Source organism: Podarcis muralis, chromosome 7 (genome assembly GCF_964188315.1).
Source record: "Podarcis muralis chromosome 7, rPodMur119.hap1.1, whole genome shotgun sequence".
Taxonomy (NCBI): Eukaryota; Metazoa; Chordata; class Lepidosauria; order Squamata; family Lacertidae; genus Podarcis; species Podarcis muralis.
This window is the reverse complement of record NC_135661.1, coordinates 15,239,515-15,256,591: the sequence shown is the minus strand read 5'-3', so window position 1 is coordinate 15,256,591 and position 17,077 is coordinate 15,239,515. Positions and strand designations below refer to the sequence as shown.

The 17,077-nt window shown below is 48.2% G+C and overlaps 1 protein-coding gene across 1 annotated transcript in view; it reads right to left on the bottom strand.

The window, feature by feature from the left end:
• FER1L5 (fer-1 like family member 5) overlaps nucleotides 1-17,077 on the bottom strand; it is a 103,462-nt gene that overhangs the window by 35,670 nt on the left and 50,715 nt on the right. The window contains exons 16-28 of the mRNA XM_077930949.1: nucleotides 16,784-16,852; nucleotides 16,084-16,127; nucleotides 15,588-15,756; nucleotides 13,920-14,075; nucleotides 13,057-13,170; nucleotides 11,780-11,957; nucleotides 9,832-9,956; nucleotides 8,029-8,129; nucleotides 7,074-7,263; nucleotides 5,445-5,600; nucleotides 4,306-4,437; nucleotides 3,340-3,503; nucleotides 728-842 (exon numbers count right to left, since the gene is read on the bottom strand). Of these exons, the coding sequence (XP_077787075.1) occupies nucleotides 728-842; nucleotides 3,340-3,503; nucleotides 4,306-4,437; nucleotides 5,445-5,600; nucleotides 7,074-7,263; nucleotides 8,029-8,129; nucleotides 9,832-9,956; nucleotides 11,780-11,957; nucleotides 13,057-13,170; nucleotides 13,920-14,075; nucleotides 15,588-15,756; nucleotides 16,084-16,127; nucleotides 16,784-16,852 (1,713 nt within the window). The remainder of the gene's footprint in view (nucleotides 1-727; nucleotides 843-3,339; nucleotides 3,504-4,305; nucleotides 4,438-5,444; nucleotides 5,601-7,073; nucleotides 7,264-8,028; nucleotides 8,130-9,831; nucleotides 9,957-11,779; nucleotides 11,958-13,056; nucleotides 13,171-13,919; nucleotides 14,076-15,587; nucleotides 15,757-16,083; nucleotides 16,128-16,783; nucleotides 16,853-17,077) is intronic.

Genomic DNA, 17,077 nt, shown 5'->3' with positions numbered 1-17,077 from the left:
GTTGGTCCCTGAGTCTTTTTTTTCAGATTATTGACCCCCAGCCTCAGGAGGATATGAAATTTAGGAGTGATGGTGGTGTGTGTGTTCCTGTGGTATAGAGGTATCCTGCTCAGTAGTGTGGCAAGACTCACCCAGGGTGTAGGACAAGGTGAGGTTCATGCTGGACACAAGGCAGGGTTCCAGCTGTGCTCTGGGAAACACAAAGCTCTAGCAAGGGACAACCTGAGCCCATTTGTAAAGGCAGCAGCAGGTGTAGTCTAATTGCTAGCACCATCTGTGCTGCAAGAGGCTGCCTTACTTAAAGGGGCCCACCTGTCCCTCGTAATCTCCTACTGCGAAGGAGTCAAGGAGGACCCAGTCTTCTAGGGTCTTATACAATGGAGTCCTTGGAGTTGGACAATGGCAGAGACATATCCTTGGGCTTGGGGGTGGCACTGGCAGCAATGGTTCTGGAGCTGGCCCTGCATGATCCCAGGAATGGGGTGCTATAGTATGTGTGCCTTGCAGTCTCAAGGGATGTTCTGTGGGGGTGGGGGGGGGTCTCCTTCTTCTTTCGGAAGTTTTCACCCATTTTGGATATGGCAGGTTCTGACAGGCGGGGAATCTACGGGGAGAGCATCTTCCAAAGGTAAGTTTGAAAACCACTGGCATCTCCCAAGGATGTCCCAGCCTCAAAGGGTCTGCCCTCAGTCCCAGGCTGAAGCTGTCTGTCTCTCCCCTCACTCACAGCATTGCTATAGGGGACTGGGGCCGGTCTCCATCGACGCCCAGGTTGCCGGATCTGGTTCTCATACACTTCCTCTAGCACTTCGGTGTGGTTTGTCTCTTTGTCCAGCAAGAGCCTGGTCAGATGCAGAAGGGGCAAAGGTCTGGTATGGTTTTGGTATGGTGTGGTTTATTTACATACTGTTTAGTGACCCAAAGGCCCCAGCAGGGTGAACCACATGAATACATTGCAAAAGGAATAAACAAAGTTTGTATCTACGTAATCTGTGTAGACACATTCTATTTTAGAATCAATGGAGACCGAGTGCTTTTCCCCAGTCTGTAGTCCATGCGTCACTGAGATCTGTTGCATATTCTCTGCCCTTGGAAAGTGATCCTTGAGAAACTGGTTTCATTCTGAAAATGAAAGCTAATTGCAGACTGATTCTCCTTTGCCCTGCTGTGGGCCTATTTGAAAACAGAAGTCGGTGGTCCTGGCTTTGGGGTGGGTGTATCCACACCTACCCAAATAAAATTATTATCATTACTATTTATTAAATTTCTATACAGTGGTACCTCGGGTTACATACGCTTCAGGTTACATACGCTTCAGGTTACAGACTCTGCTAACCCAGAAATAGTGCTTCAGGTTAAGAACTTTGCTTCAGGATGAGAACAGAAATCGTGCTCCGGTGGTGCGGCAGCAGCAGGAGGCCCCATTAGCTAAAGTGGTGCTTCAGGTTAAGAACAGTTTCAGGTTAAGTATGGACCTCCGGAACGAATTAAGTACTTAACCCGAGGTACCACTGTACTGTCCTTCATCTGAAGATTACAGAGCAGTTTACAATCATAAGTTTCTCTGGAGAGAGGGCCAGAGCCATGTTTTGGAGCATGTTTGATTTCTGTTGGAATTCAGGATTGGGCCTATGGGAGAAGAAAGACCCTTTTGGAGTGGCAATGCTCTGAACCCCTCCACAGTAGGCTCAGGTTGTTTATATATGTAAAAAAACCATATATCACGAAGACACCACAGTCTCTGCTGTGCCTCATTTCCAAATGGAAACACAAACCCTAGGGAAGTGCCTGGAACCCCTGGAATTTCACGCTGCTGTGGAGATTTGGGTGGTGCATAACCATATAAAAACAGAAAAATACAAAGCCATTTCCGACCTGGGAGGAGAGGGGGTTGCGGGCAGAAATCCCTCCCACATCTCACACGCGGGGGCCGGCCCTTGCCCCCGCGTGGTTAGGGAATCCCCGGGCGTGTCAGCGACCTGGCCCGCCAATCAGCGGGCCGGGGAGGCGTGGCCTAGCCTATTTAAGACTAGGCACGCCTGGGGACCACCCTCTTGGCCCCTTTCCAGCTAAGCGGTTTTCCCATCCCACCCTCCCTTTAGGTTTAGCTAGCTTTGACCTTGCTATGGACTTCGGTTGGTCGCCGCAAGGGGCCTGGTAGGAATTTTTCCAAGTTGGCACACTTCGAGCCTTTTGGTTTTTTCGCCTACCTCGTAGCAAACATCACAACTTATTCGGTATTGGCGGTTAGGCATTGGCAGGGGTCAATTGTTATGCAAATGAAGGGGGGAAGGAAGCGCCATCACCTTCCCCAAAAGAAAGGGTAGTCCGGTAGAGGACTCCGGGGGGCGTGGCCTTGTCCGAAACCTAGGAAGGTAAGGGCCTCCGGCACGCCCCAGAGCGGTGACACCCGTGGGATCCTAGTTGGCGTACTTCAACAGGACTCCCACGGCTTGTGGACAACCCTTCCCGGTCCCCATGCCGGGTAGTCGATAGGAGCCAATGCCTAAGGCCAATACCTTCCAATTCTGTAATCAATAAAGTTGTGGCCTTTTTATGCCCATTAACCTTAAATACTGTGTTCAGTGTCTTCATTTCACATGGGGGAGGGGACTTGCCACGCAAACCATAATAACAAACAAAATCAATAACCTCCCCTCACAGACAGTTACTGTTTTTTATTAAGCATTGTAGATGCGTGTCCACCAATTATTACTTCCTTCTTCATTCACCTGGGGCATGTGCAGTGATAAAAAGGCCTGGATAACCCAAAGAAGGGGGCATCCAACAGCCCCACCCGCCCTTGTGGAGGGCAGTGTCCAGAATCACAATTTAGATTGAAAGCAGAATGCTGAGGACGAGCGCGAATGATTCCAGACCATGTGTCTGCAACCTTAGTTATCAGATGTTTTCTGCCCTTCCTCTCAAAGCAGCCCAGCGTGGCAAACATCTAAGTGTTAAAACATCACCGTTTAAAATAAAAAAGCAAAAGCACATTTAAAGCATTTAAAAACAACTGGAAAACATTTAAAAGCAACAGCATACCCTCACAGTTGCTAATGTCAAGGTTGTCATGGCCAGTAGCTATCAACCATCAAATGCCAGCGTTAACAGGAAGGTCTTTAAATTCCTCTTTTTAAACACCCTGTTTTAACATTCTGTCTCCCACTCCCCCATCTGATGGATTGTTGGTTACTGAGTCCCCCCTGCTTTGTTTTAGGCTGTCATTTGCACTTCAGATTCTACTGAAAGCTATTTTGATGTTTTTCTAAGAAAAGAGTGGCATTTAGAAAAGAAGAACCTTGTAAGTAATCTTGAAATTATTATGCACACACTCACCTTCTCTGGGGCTCCACGACCCACTCGCCATCCCACTGCCATCCCACAGGCGGTTGGAACTTTTCTTTGGGAAGGCTGACCTTCCCAGTGACATCTGAAAAGGCGGGGTGCTGCATCAGGTCCCTGGTCCCCCATATTCCGTGGGTCTTCTTTTGATTTTCATACTGCAAGCATGAGCGTTAGAACCATGGTTATTTTCATCCCCCTCAGGGCAGCATACATGGTGTCTATCAGCACAGCCAATTAAATGGCCCAAGCATAGTCCAGAGAGAGAGGTCTGGAGGAAGGGGGCCATTGCTCAGGGGTAGAGCATTTGCTTTGCATGCAGAAGGTCCCGGGTACAAGTCTCTGGTATCTCCAGGTACGGCTGGGAAGGTCCCCAGTCTGAGCCCATGGAAAGTCACTGCTACCCAGTATAGGCAGCCATGAGCCAGATGGTCCAAAAGTCTGACAGCTTCCTACATTCTTAAAAACATGCTGGTGAGCAAACTGAACAAAAATAGGCTATGAGAAAGGAGTCTAAGGAGTCTAAGGAGAAAGCAACAGAGAGGTTATGTCTTTCTTAGTTCAGGCTTTGTACATATCATGGAGGCATTCAACCAAACATACAGAGAAAAAAATTCTCTCAGAATTACACAGCCAATCAAAGCACATGATGCCTCAGTGATGTCATGCCACCCTCTTTGCTTGTTAAGCAACACCTCCACCTGTTTCCCTCTTGGCTAGCTGACATTGACAAAATTAACCTTGAAATTACGAACAGAATGATCCTTACGACTGCATTTCCAACAGTGCCTCCCCCACTCCCATACGGCCTCCAGCATAAACCTGTGAGGAAAGGTTATGCTAGGAGATAGTAACTGCCCCAAGGTCATTCGGTAAGCGCTGTGGCTCAGTGAGGAGGTGTCTCCTGGAATCAGGTTGAAACTGGACCCTTCCCATGCAGCTGCCTGGCTTGTCTCTCACCGTCTCAGCGTAGATAAGGATTCTCCCTTCACAACATTTCAAGAACTCTGCACTATCAGCCAGCTCTCCAAGCCACATTCGCACCCGCAGCACAACAGGAATGGGAGCCTCCTTCCCTTTGTTTTGTGCACTCTGTGGGATAGAAAGGAAAAGAGTTATGCATATGCATTCCTTCCACCATCATCAGGACTGCAGACATAACAGTGGACATAATGGCTAGATGAAGGTCTACCAGGCTTAGGTGATGCTTAGGTGGGCATCCAGTAATGTGGAACCATATGAAGAGTCCTTTTTGGCTGATGGAGCCGGTTCCTGTGACACAAGGGCAGTAATGTAAGGAGGAAAGAAAGCACAACAGGCAGGGCTAGAGGAGCGCCAGCAGCTCCCTTGGGCAGACTCAGAGGGGAGGGCATGAGATGCTTGTGGGTACAGTGCCTCCTGGGTGACCCCAATAGCTTTAATTCCTATGGTTTTTGCTAAGAGAATTGGCAAACAAATGAGCCAAGCTACATATATCTTTCTATTTGTTATTTTAATTTTATTTAAAGCATTTGTGCTCTGCTTTTCAGACAAAAAGGACTCCTAGAATGGCTATTGTAAGACCAGTAAAAACAAAACAATTCCAGCCTGCAAGCTTACAATCTAATACAGTGGTCAGTGGCGTAGCGTGGGTTGTCAGCACCCGGGGCAAGGCAAGTAATTTGCGCCCCCTAACCTGTGGATTTGCGCCCCCTAACCCTAACCCCCAGATGTTGCACCCGGTGCGGCCGCCCCCCCCTGCACCCCCCCACGCTACGCCACTGACAGTGGTACCTCGGGTTAAGTACTTAATTCGCTCCGGAGGTCCGTATTTAACCTGAAACTGTTCTTAACCTGAAGCTCCACTTTAGCTAATGGGGCCTCCTGCTGCTGCCGTGCCGCCAGAGCACGATTTCTGTTCTCATCCTGAAGCAAAGTTCTTAACCCGAGGTACTATTTCTGGGTTAGCGGAGTCTGTAACCTGAAGCGTATGTAACCTGAAGCGTATGTAACCCGAGGTGCCACTGTAGACACAGCAGAAAAGAAAAAAGGAAAGAGGAGGGAAGAGGAAAACAAGCAAACAGACTCCATTTTCAATGTCAAAAAGTAGTTCTTTTTACCTGCAGGAAGATGGTCTGGGTTTTGCCACACATCCTGCCCCTGGCATGGGGGCCAGCTTTGGAGAACATGATTGTATGAGACCTGACCCGGGTGTGGGCCACCCGCTTGTCATCACACAGCATCCAGATCATGACATCCGGCATGCTGATCTGGGCCTAAGGGCAGCAAGAAGGACAGGGAGCCAGAGGTCACTTACTGTGGTCGTGTTTGTACTTATAACACTTAGCGTATGTTCATATTAGCAGCCTAAAACACAGCACAGGTGTTTCCACCCTGCATGTTTTCAAGTCACATTTGCATGGTGTTGGTCACATCAGAGAGCATACCCTCCAACATTTCTCCAATGAAAGTAGGAACATCCTAAGGAAAAGTGGGACATTCCAGGATCAAATCAGAAACTGGGATGGCTTCTCTAAATCAGGGACGTCCCTGGAAAATAGGGGCACTTGGAGGGTCTGCGAGAGTGAATGGGGATGTCTTCACCCAACAAGCATGACCTGTTTGGCTCCTGCAACCCCCTTTCCCCAAACTCCTATTCATGAATCTGTCATCTGCATATGTGCTCTTCTCTGTGGATGCGCAATGAGTGTCTCAAATGTACACACCATTCTTAAACTGGAGGTGAATGCAGCTTAAGTTTGCTAGTTGGATAGAAGCTGGTTTGAGGGGGGAAACACATTAGATAACAGCATTTGTCAAGAAACTACAGGATGGCCATGGATTGTGGCTAACGTCATGCAACTGTGGCTTTAACTAGCACTGGGAGTGCACGAGATGTGAAGAAGATGCTACAGCTGTTCCGCTGGCTACCAGTTGCTTTCCAGGCACAATTTTCTATGTTATTACCAGTCCTTATTTTTATTTGTAAGCCACCTTGAGTCCCCTCAAGGAAAAAGTTGAAGTATAAATAAATATATCGACAACAACATTTTATACCACACATATTCTGGGTTTTTTTCTTCTTCTGTTGCTTTTGGGTGGCGCTGTGGGTAAAAGCCTCAGCGCCTAGGGCTTGCCGATCGAAAGGTTGGCGGTTCGAATCCCCGCGGCGGGGTGCGCTCCCGTTGTTCAGTCCCAGCGCCTGCCAACCTAGCAGTTCGAAAGCACCCCCGGGTGCAAGTAGATAAATAGGGACCGCTTACTAGCAGGAAGGTAAACGGCGTTTCCGTGTGCTGCACTGGCTCACCAGATGCAGCTTTGTCACGCTGGCCACGTGACCTGGAAGTGTCTGCGGACAGCGCTGGCTCCCGGCCTATAGAGTGAGATGAGCGCACAACCCTAGAGTCTGTCAAGACTGGCCCCTACGGGCAGGGGTACCTTTACCTTTACTTTAGTGCAAGAGTGTCCCTGCAGCCAGCAATAATGCAGAAACATTGGGGAAGCATCTCATAACATCCAATAAACTGGAATGATGTGTGAATGTTCCAGTATAAATCTACCACTAATGCACTATTATGGCATCCATTACATGATGTACGACACACACACAACACCCCAAGCCTTCCTTCTCTTTTAAGGCTTAGTGCAGAGCACCTTTGTCCAAGGAACATGGGGGACTATCCCAGAAGCATCTGAGAAAAACAGCCCTTGAGCTTCCATTCCTTACAAGAGTTGTCCCCTGGAGGTACCTCGGAAGCAACTGAAGCGATCCTGTTCAGCCAGATCTCTGCTTTGGCAATCAGTTTCTGCAGGGGTGTCTTCCAACTTGTCTTCTCTGCTGCCTTGCTGGTTTTCAGGAGGAGTTGGCTGCGCAGCTTCCTCAGCTGCAGATCCAGCATGGTAGGGACTGTTGGGGCTTCCCAGCCAGGAAGAGGTCTCCTGAGCATGGAGGAAGTGGGAAAAGTTCAGTGCTCCCCGCGGGAAAAGAGGTGGACAAAAGCCGTTCATTGCAACTGTGGCTCTGGGTGCAGAACTGAAGGGAAGGTAAAGAATGGACACTACAGTAGTGGCCAAAATTGTGGAAACCTTTAGGAAAAGTTATATATGAAATGCCCTTTATCATGGTTTTCCGTGTATAACATCTTTTATTTTGGCTATAACTTTTGATAGGATAAAAGTAATGCAACACAGCAGAATATATTGCAACAAATTGACTTTCTAATGATATGCAAATTTATGGCATTATTCTAAAAAAGGCTTATGGTGTGAGTCATCATACCTCAGAAATACATATTTTCCAAAAAGTTCCCACGGTTTTGATCACTAGTGTCTCTTTCTCCTGAGTACTGACAGGCTCCAGGTTTTGAGGGGACCTTCTCACCAACTACTCACTGCAAGCTAGGAGGAGATGGCAGTGGGTATATTAAGAGAAGCCTGGAGCCAGTGGAGTAGCTGAGGGACTCACTTTAAACATTGGGAAATTTAAATAGGAGATTCAAGTGTTTGGAAGTAGTTGCAAGGACACAGAACATGCTTTTGGGATGACTAGTGCCACTTTAAAGTCTCACGCTCTCTATAAAAGCCTGGTTTGGGGAGGGGACACCTTCTGCCTGGGCGTATGACCTCCCCTGCAGACCAGGAACACACCAGCTCTGCGGCCCACTCCCCCGCCAGAACTTCCACGGCCTTCTTCCCATTGCTCACTTGCAGTCTTCCACCAGTTCTTTCTGGAGCATTTTCCAAACAGCACCCACAACTGGGTCTTTGGGAGAGCTGATGGCTTTAAGAATGTCCAGGTTCTTCTTCTGGTAGGGAAGGAAGCACATGGTGATAGCTGGGCAGCCCATAAGCCAAAACCAACAGCATATCATAGTATAAAGTATATTCTATGTGTCTTCTACAATAAATAATACTAATTATGTAAGCCATCTTACTAGGCAAATATGGGCCCTGAGAAGAAGGGCAGAGATGCATTACATTACAACAACAACAATACAAATAAAAGGATGTATCCAGTGCTATTTCTACTCATAGTAGACCCACTGAACTGAATGGACATGACTAAGGTCCCATTCACACCATTCATTCAGAGCACAATGACACCACTTCAAACAGTCATGGCTCCCCCCCCCCCCCCCGAGTCCTGGGAGACAGAATTCAAGACTGTTGAGAATTGTTCAGAGAGCACCCTCTTTCCCCCTAACAAAGCTACAATCCTCAAAATGGTATAACAATCTATCCCTTTCTGCATGAGACTCTGGGAATCATAGGAGACCCCCAGTCCCACCCAAGCTATCAATTCTCAGCACCCTTCAGAAACCACAGCTGCTAGAATTCTTTGGGGGAAGTCATGAGCATTTAAAGTGGTATAATGGATCATTAAACATGTGGTGTGAATGTGGCCTAATTTAAGTTCCTTAATTCCAATGGGTCAACTCTGAGCAGTGCCTACTTGCATCCAGCCCAGCAGTCATTGGCCTGTTTCAATGCTTTACCCTGGCTTTTCACACTGGAGGTGCATATTTTTAGAAACCACTGTGTTTTTGTGGTTGTAAGTTGTTTTAAACTTCTTTAACACCATGTTTTATTTAATGTTTTAACTCACCCTGTGACCCTAGAGTGAAAGGGGGTAAATAATAGTTATAATAATGATTATAATAATATGGCCCAGAATCACACTATATCTGCTCTACTTCTTCCTTACAAGATTGCCAGTTCTTCTTACTAGGTTATCGGCACCAGGATTTGACCACCTCTGCCAGGTCACTCTGTCCAGAACTCAGGAATCTCCTGCGGCCGAGGTCTGATAAGAACCCTATGAAACAACAGTGGGACTTCCCGCCCCGCCCCCGGCATATGTACCCTCATCTGACGGGGCACGTGCAACCTGTGGCTTCTTCTGCAGGGAAGCTGTCGCTGTTCTTCCCTCTTCAAGCCCCTTCTGGCTCTAGGAGACAGCGGGGTGGGAGATAGCAGGGATTTGACTGCCTCATCCCTCACCTGCACAGCCTCTTCCTCTGCTTCTGACACATCCTGCATGTTTTCCTCTGTCTCTGACGGCTCTGACCCTTCCTCCCCCCGGCTTGTCTCACAGGCAGTGCCAAATCCCATAAATTGCTGGCCCCCTCTTCTGGGTCAATTCCCTGGCCCCCTGCCTCCACCACAAACTGCTCAGAACCTTACCAGTCCCTGGCACAGGGGCTTAGACTAGAAGACCCTTGATGTCACTCTCAACTCTATGCATCTATGATGCATGGAGATAAGGCAAACCAGAGGCTATGGTCCATGACAGCTAAGGACATACCCTCCATGCTCAGAAGCACTATGACGCTGGTATTGTGGGTGGCGGCTTCCATCATGCAAGGGGTATATAATTGGCAGCCGTAGGAAATGAGAAAATAACCTGGGATACACATCCCTCTTGCACACAGGCCATTCTACCAGCCCCTGTTAGGTGGTTCATCACAAACATGCCTGCTCCCTCCAATCACTGGTTCCTGGACTTACCAGCCTGTTGTGAATGAATAGCATGGCGTTCATACTGGCGATTCGGTAGCTAATGTTCTCCCAGAATGAGGTGATGGCAACCATGGGCTTTGTGTCATACCATGGCAAGTAGTAGTAGTGGTTACCTGGAAAGGAATTGCCTGGTTTTGCACTGGGTCTTGTCTTGCCATGAAGCTGCTTCATGAGCAGTCAGATTATTGCTCCATCTATCCCAGTGCTGTCTACTCTGACTGGCAGCAGCTCTCCAAACTTGTAGACAGAGGCCAGCCACTTGAAAACCTTTGTGGTGTAGCAGTCAGACCAGTGCTCTCTTCAGCTACAAAGCTAATTGGGAAGACAACAAAGAGTCTTGTGGTACCTTTTAAAGTGCTAACAAGTTTATTATAAGCTTCCATGGGCTATGCAGATAACGGATGACTTGTGTCATAATGAACTGGTTAACTCTTGATGGTGCCAGAAGATTCTTTGCTCCAAGACACTAGCATGAGCACCGCTCTGCAAAAAGTTTATTCAGTGAACTTCTGTGTATTGGTCCCAGCCTCCAACCTTCCTCACAAGACTGTTGTAGGGATACATGGGAGAAACCATGCCTGAGGCCTTTGGAAGAAGGAAGGGATTAAGATGCATGGAACACACGACACTCATAGCATATGCTCTACCCACTGAGCTCCTGTGGGTAGCCTGTGGGTAGAGCTCCTGTGGTACCTCCAAATAGTATTTCCCTTCCCAGTGAATCCTTTCTTTTCCTGCCCACCCCCATCTGCCAGTTCATTTCCAGGCCCAATTCAAGGTGCTTGTGTTAGTGTGCAAAGCTTGTAAATGATTTAGGCCCCAAATACCTGAAAGACTGCCTCCTTTGCTACAGATCCTCCCAGGTGTTAAGCTTAGCAGAGAGGGCACCTCCTCGCTTTCATAGAATCATAGAGATGGAAGGGACCCAACCCCTGCAGTGCAGGAAGGAATATGAAGTACAGTGGTACCCCGCAAGACGAACGCCTCGCAAGACGGAAAACCCGCTAGACGAAAGGGTTTTCCGTTTTGGAGGCGCTTCGCAAGACGAAGTTCCCTATGGGCTTGCTTCGCAAGACGAAAGCCCATAGGGAAATCTCCGGGACAGGGGGGAAGCGCCTCCGCTGTCGCCCGCCAGCATTTTAAAAAGCCCCGGGACAGCGGGGGACTTCTCCGCTGTCGGGGCGATCTTAAAATGCTGGCGGGCGGGAGCAAAGCCTCCGCTGTCGCCCGCCAGCATTTTAAAAAGCCCCGGGACAGCGGGGGACTTCTCCGCTGTCGGGGCGATCTTAAAAGTGCTGCCGCTTTTTGCGGAGAGGTCCGCGAAGCCTGGGCGCGCGCGGAGGGCTTTTGAATGCAGGCGGGGGGGGGGGAGCAAAGACTTTCGCCCCCCCCAGCCTTCAGAAGAGGTCGGGGGACAGACTGTCCCCGGACCTGGTCTGAAGGCGGTTTCCCTAGGAACGCATTAATTGATTTTCAATGCATTCCTATGGGAAACCGTGCATCGCAAGACGAAAAACTCGCAAGACGAAGAGACTTGCGGAACGAATTAATTTCGTCTTGCGAGGCACCACTGTAGTCCCTTACAGGAACCAAACCTGCAACCAAGCTTTCCAGCTCCCTCAGAGGTTTGGGGTAGATGGGTGTGATGGCCTAGGAGAGGGCATGATCTGTGGTGGCCCTTAAGTTGTGGAATTTCCTACCCAGAAAGGTGTGTCTGACTTCTTCACTATGCAGCTTTTACTGAATGCTGAAGATCTTTACCCTGGTCTTTGGCACCTGAGACGTGTATTTTCAAGACCCACCCTATTTGGGGGAATGTAACATGCTTCATCTGTTTTTAATTCTGAATTTTAAATTGTTGTAATCCAGCCTGGGATCTGCTGGTGAAGGATAACTCATAATTTTCACCATCATCTCTTAGTCACTTGTTCCTTACCATCATACACAGCATGGCTGTACTGAGTGGTTGAGGCAGAAGGTTTGCAAGTCCCATCAAATTTGTTGCCATAGTTCCCAATGCTGACCTCAAACTGGATCTGTTCCTTGATATCAGCCAACATGGTAGCTGAATAAAAGATGACACATAACCCATACCGGATTTGAGGCAAATAGCGCTGCAGAAACAAACAAACAAATCTGTGGAACTGGCACAGTAACAGATCAACCTCACACACTTTGGAACTCCTATTGACATCAGACAGACACCTTCACTGGACTCTTTTCAGCACCTGTTGAAAACATTTTATGTTTAGACAAGCTTACTAAAATATGTAGTATGTTGACATCTGAGCACAAAACTATCTATATACTTATATATAATCTAATAATCTTGAGAAGCAATTAAAGTGCCTACAAAAGATCCTCAAAATTTTAGCAGCAGAAGAACCACCATCCTGTTCTTACAGTGGCCGGCGAGAGGCCCCAGTGGAAGCATGCCAGCAGAACTTGGGCACTCCAGTCTGGCACAGCTGGCATGGGAAACCCTCCAGGTCTTCTTGGCCTGCACCTCCCATCATCCTTGGCCACAGGCTGCGCTGACTGGAGCTGATGGGGGTCCAAGAACACCTGGAGGACCCAAGTGACCCAGTGCCTGGATGGAACTTGGGTTCTTCAAGCTCTTGGCCTTGCAGTTTCCAGGCAGCAGAGAAGGCATGCCAGGTGGGCAGGGAATGACAGGTCCACAGGCCTTCTCTTGCTGCATGGAGCTCACAAGCAGATCTATTATGTTATTCATTTACTAGAATAATTTATGCCCTGTCTTTCCGCTAAAAAATATAGGAAGCAATCACTGAAATATCCTGGTCCGAGAGTTTTGAGGGCCCACTTGAAAAGTTTAGGCCCAGAAACAAAATGGCAACTGGTGACACTGTGATAATACTGTGGTAATATGGTCCAAACATCTCACACCACATAGTCCAGCTTCTGCATTCTGGGCCCTGTGAAGTTCCTCAACATCCTCCAAAGACAAACACAAGAAAGCTTCATCTGTAACTAAATAATAAAGACTGTTCCTGTTGCCAGCTGCCCGAATCCTGTGTTTCCATGACACTACAGTCTTCCAGGAGAAACATGGGAAAGTAAGAAGGGAGGAAACAACTACTGCTCCTGCAAGGTCCACATCTTCATGGTCTTATGAAACACCCCCACCCCACCCCATACTCCTGTTTACATATGGCAAGAAAACAACTTGTATATATTTTGTTCTTTGGTTACCTCCATTCTTGTAATATATTGTTCAGGAACAGCTTCTATTCTTTGAACGGGGTCCGGATCCATGTAGGTAATCAGCTCCACTAGGACTCTTCCCCGGTAAATTATCCCTTCCTTCTAAAAGAGAAGAAGAGTTCGTGATAGAAAGAGCAGAACAGACAATGATAAGGAAGAATTGAAAAGAAAGAGCAACATTGTGATGTCTGTGTTACCATTTCCTTACACTCTTTAGCACAGCCTAAAATAGCCCATCTTGACAAGAGTGTGCACATTCTCAGTGTTAAGAAAGAGACCCTTGGAACACAAAAGCTTGTTCTTGCCAAGGTGTACATGAATGGTACTTTACACCGGGGAAATTATCCCTGATAAACCCTATTCTTTTTTTTAAAAAAATATTTTTATTGCGTTTCTTTTCATAATTTTGTAGATTCCAAATCATACAGAATAAATCAAATACAAGAAACAATTTTTGATTTTTTTTACAAAAGAAAGCATTGTACTGTAAACCCTATTCTTTCTCCTTCCACATTTGAGAGACTGTGGTATGGTTGGTACATACCTCCACATGCCCCAGGGATTGGGATTGCCCCCAGGGACAAGGGTTTTGGAAGCTCGTGTGCCAGGAGACCAGTGAGGCTACTGGTCAATGGGTACATCCATCTCTGACACTGGTCTTCTTAAATATGTTTCTGGATAGAAATTGATATCTTAATCACAAAGAGCGGCTGTGTCATTCACTCTTGGTAAATGTTGTAGCTCAGCATTAGAAAACTATTTTAGGTTTGCAGTGTTGGTGCCTTGCAGAACAATCACCCTCTTGCCACAACTCCTAAGAAGTTGAATGGACAACCAAGAGACAGACTTACACTCCCAACATTCTCTAAATTGTCCTCTTCGTTCATGAGCTCTGGTGGCGTCCTGTAGAGGGTCACAAAGCTTGGCCCGAAGCACGGCAGGTAGCCTGGGAAATTCTCTGAAACCAACAAGAGCTTGAGGGGAGGAAGAGTCTGTGCACCACCAGCCTAGTCACAAGGCAAGGCAAGGTGGCCAGTTTTGAGTGCTCTCCAAGAGGACACCAGACAGATCTGATCCCCAGGGCACAACCCATTGGGAAGTCTTCCTGCATAATCTTCCACGGAAACCAAGGAAGCTAAAAGGCAGCAGAGGGCTTAAACCTGGAGCTCTATGGGACTCCATGCCTCTGCGGTCGAAGACCAGGGGAAGGAACTGGAGGCAGCTCAATACTGGACACCACTACCCAGAATCCTCTTGGTCCTTGATACCGTGATTGTATAGAGCCAATCCCGTAACACTATCTGCTCTAGAGCATGCCCTCCAACAGTTTCATTCCCCAAATCGGGACATCAGGAGGGGTGCAACTTCCAGTCCGGTGCTCTGGCAATCGTCTGGAGAGTTGGCAGAGTCTTGCCAAAGTACTGGACCAGAAGACGCTTTGGCGTGACCCTGCTGATGAGTGCCAGAATGCACGTCTTTAACAGGACATTCCAGGATCCAAACAGAAGCCAGGATTGCCTTCTATGATGTGGGATGTCCCACGAAAGAAGGTACAGTTGGGGGGGGGGTATGATATAGCTCTAAGACAGGTGGGGAAACTGTGGTCTTCCAGATGTTGCTGGACTCAGGAGCAGACTTTGGTAATATGGTGCCTTGAGTGAGGACAAAATTTTGTGCCCCCATCACATATTTCATGTTTTTGCAGTAATACCTTTTGGTACAGGTGCTTTTTAAATGGATCTTCTCAGTAGGTACCCGTAAAAATAATGGTTTTAGTATTATGACTATGGCTATTATTTTCTGCCCCATTGGCTGGGCACCCTGTGCGGGGAACCAACCGCACTGCCCTAAAACCCAGTGCTGCTGGACTACAACTTCTGGCATCCTTGACTGCTGGCCATGATGGCTGGGACTGAAAGGGCATGCAGTCTATTAATACCTCCATGGCCACAGATTCCCCACCCAGTCTCTAAGAACTGCTAATCTTCCTCATTCCGGGCAACTTGGTCACCAGGTGGTCCCTCCAAGCCAACGATTATCCTTCTCAGACTCAGGACCTGGACCTCACCTGCCTTTGGCTCTGAGGGGGATGTAGGATAATGTGTTTCCACTATTCCAATATTCAATGGGGCTTGCACCAGTGCACAGCAAATGCCAGAAGCCCTGTGACCTGGGAGGGCCCACTGTGACTGGTGCCAAGTCCCAGGCCGTCCTTTGAATTTCACCAGAATGCAATATGATGTACATGCAACGGGCATTGCATTTTGGGCAAATTAAAATGGTGGCAGTAAGTCCCTAGCAGTAAGTCCAGTCACACAGCCTTGGAGTCTCTGACAGCAAAGCCAGGAGGCCATCCCCTGTTGGTGCCTGCTGTCCGGGATGCCTGCCATCGCCCAGTGAAGGGCTTGCTACCAGTGGGGAGGGGCCATGGAAGGCACTTCCTCCAGGATCTTCTGAAACCTGGAACCAGCTCTGCTTGTATAAGATCAGAGCTTGCACCGGAAGATTGTGCCTTATGCTAATTGAAAGGAGTGGGTTGCTGTCAGGTGGCCCAGATTTGCAGATTTGCAGGGTGTGTGTTTGTAAAGAATCAAAGCTTGCTTACTTCCCATGTCATTCCCAGCTGAAGAGATCTGGGAAAGGCTGAGGAATGCCGTCCCCAGAACACTGCTATCTTCATTTTGTTCCCTAGAAAACAAAATAGAAGGCTCCGTGGCAGCAGGGAGGGGGACACGCCTCCCCCCAGTGGCACTCCAGGTCTCTTCCTAGGCCCTGGAACTCTTCTCAACTGCACCCCATCTCCCCAGAACAGACTCCTCACTGCCCTGCTCTGTACCCTCTCATGTGCCTCTCACTTGTTTGGCTGGGGGCTAGAGCAGGGCATCCATGTGCAGAAACCTTTGACCTTTGCATGACTGGAAAGCAGCAATATATCTTGGACTGGCAATGTCTTTGGGGGGCATAGTATATGGCCTAGATACTGTCCCGCATTTGAGGTGCACTGGCAGCACTCACCCATCAAGAGCACTGAATTTGATTAGATCACACATGGAAGGCATCTGCAAAGGAAAAGGCAAGTTGGTAAGGAAACCTCTCTGCATCTGTTGCTCCTAATGCCCATGTGTCCCAGAGAAGTTCTTCTCCAGCTCAGAAAATAAAACAAGCAGTTAAGCATGTGCAGAACAGAAAGTAATCAGTGATGAAGTTCAGGTGCCATGGAATTGACACGTCCCAAATCTCCTTGCACCTGGGATACCAATGAACATGCTCCCATTTCAGCACCCCAGGCATCAGGGATAAATGGAGGCCATTATAGCAGCTAAGTAAAGTTTGCATGAGGGAGAGGTGGCGGCTGAGGTCTTGGGCTTCTATTGCTGTTATTGGGAACCTAACAATAGTCTGCATTTTGGAAAGCAAAAGGACTGAGAAAATTTCTGGTTTTAGGGCCAGAAGGCCAATTCCAAACTGAGCCAGAGCGTGGGTTTGCATGTCAGTGGTGTAAACAGTAAACAGTAGAAGACATTTCATCCTGATAGGACAGAGTAGCAGACTGCAATCTGGGAGGACACAGACAGGAGAGGGGGTTAAGTAACTAGCCCTCCCCTCCCCAATGAAACATGGTGTCATAAGTGCTAGGAAGCAAGCTCAGCCCCAGCCACAAGTGCACCCCTGTGCTCTCTCTCTCCTCACCCCATTTCTGCATAACAATACTCACCTGCATAGGAAAGAACATCAGCTGGTTCCACACAGGGTTGGCGTCTCTGAGCACAACTCTGGTCTTTAGCTGAACATGTGGGTAAAGGGAGCAGGTCACTAAAGAGCCACCATTCTGTAGAGGGCTTAGCTTTCAGCCCATGCTAGTGCCAGGTAAGATACCCACTTCTAGATGACAGGGGATAGCTCAGTTGGTAGAGCACGAGACTCTCAGTCTAATGGTTGTGGGTTTGAGCCCCATGTTGGGAGAAAAATTCCTGTATTGCAGGGACTGGACTAGATGGTCCTTGTGGTC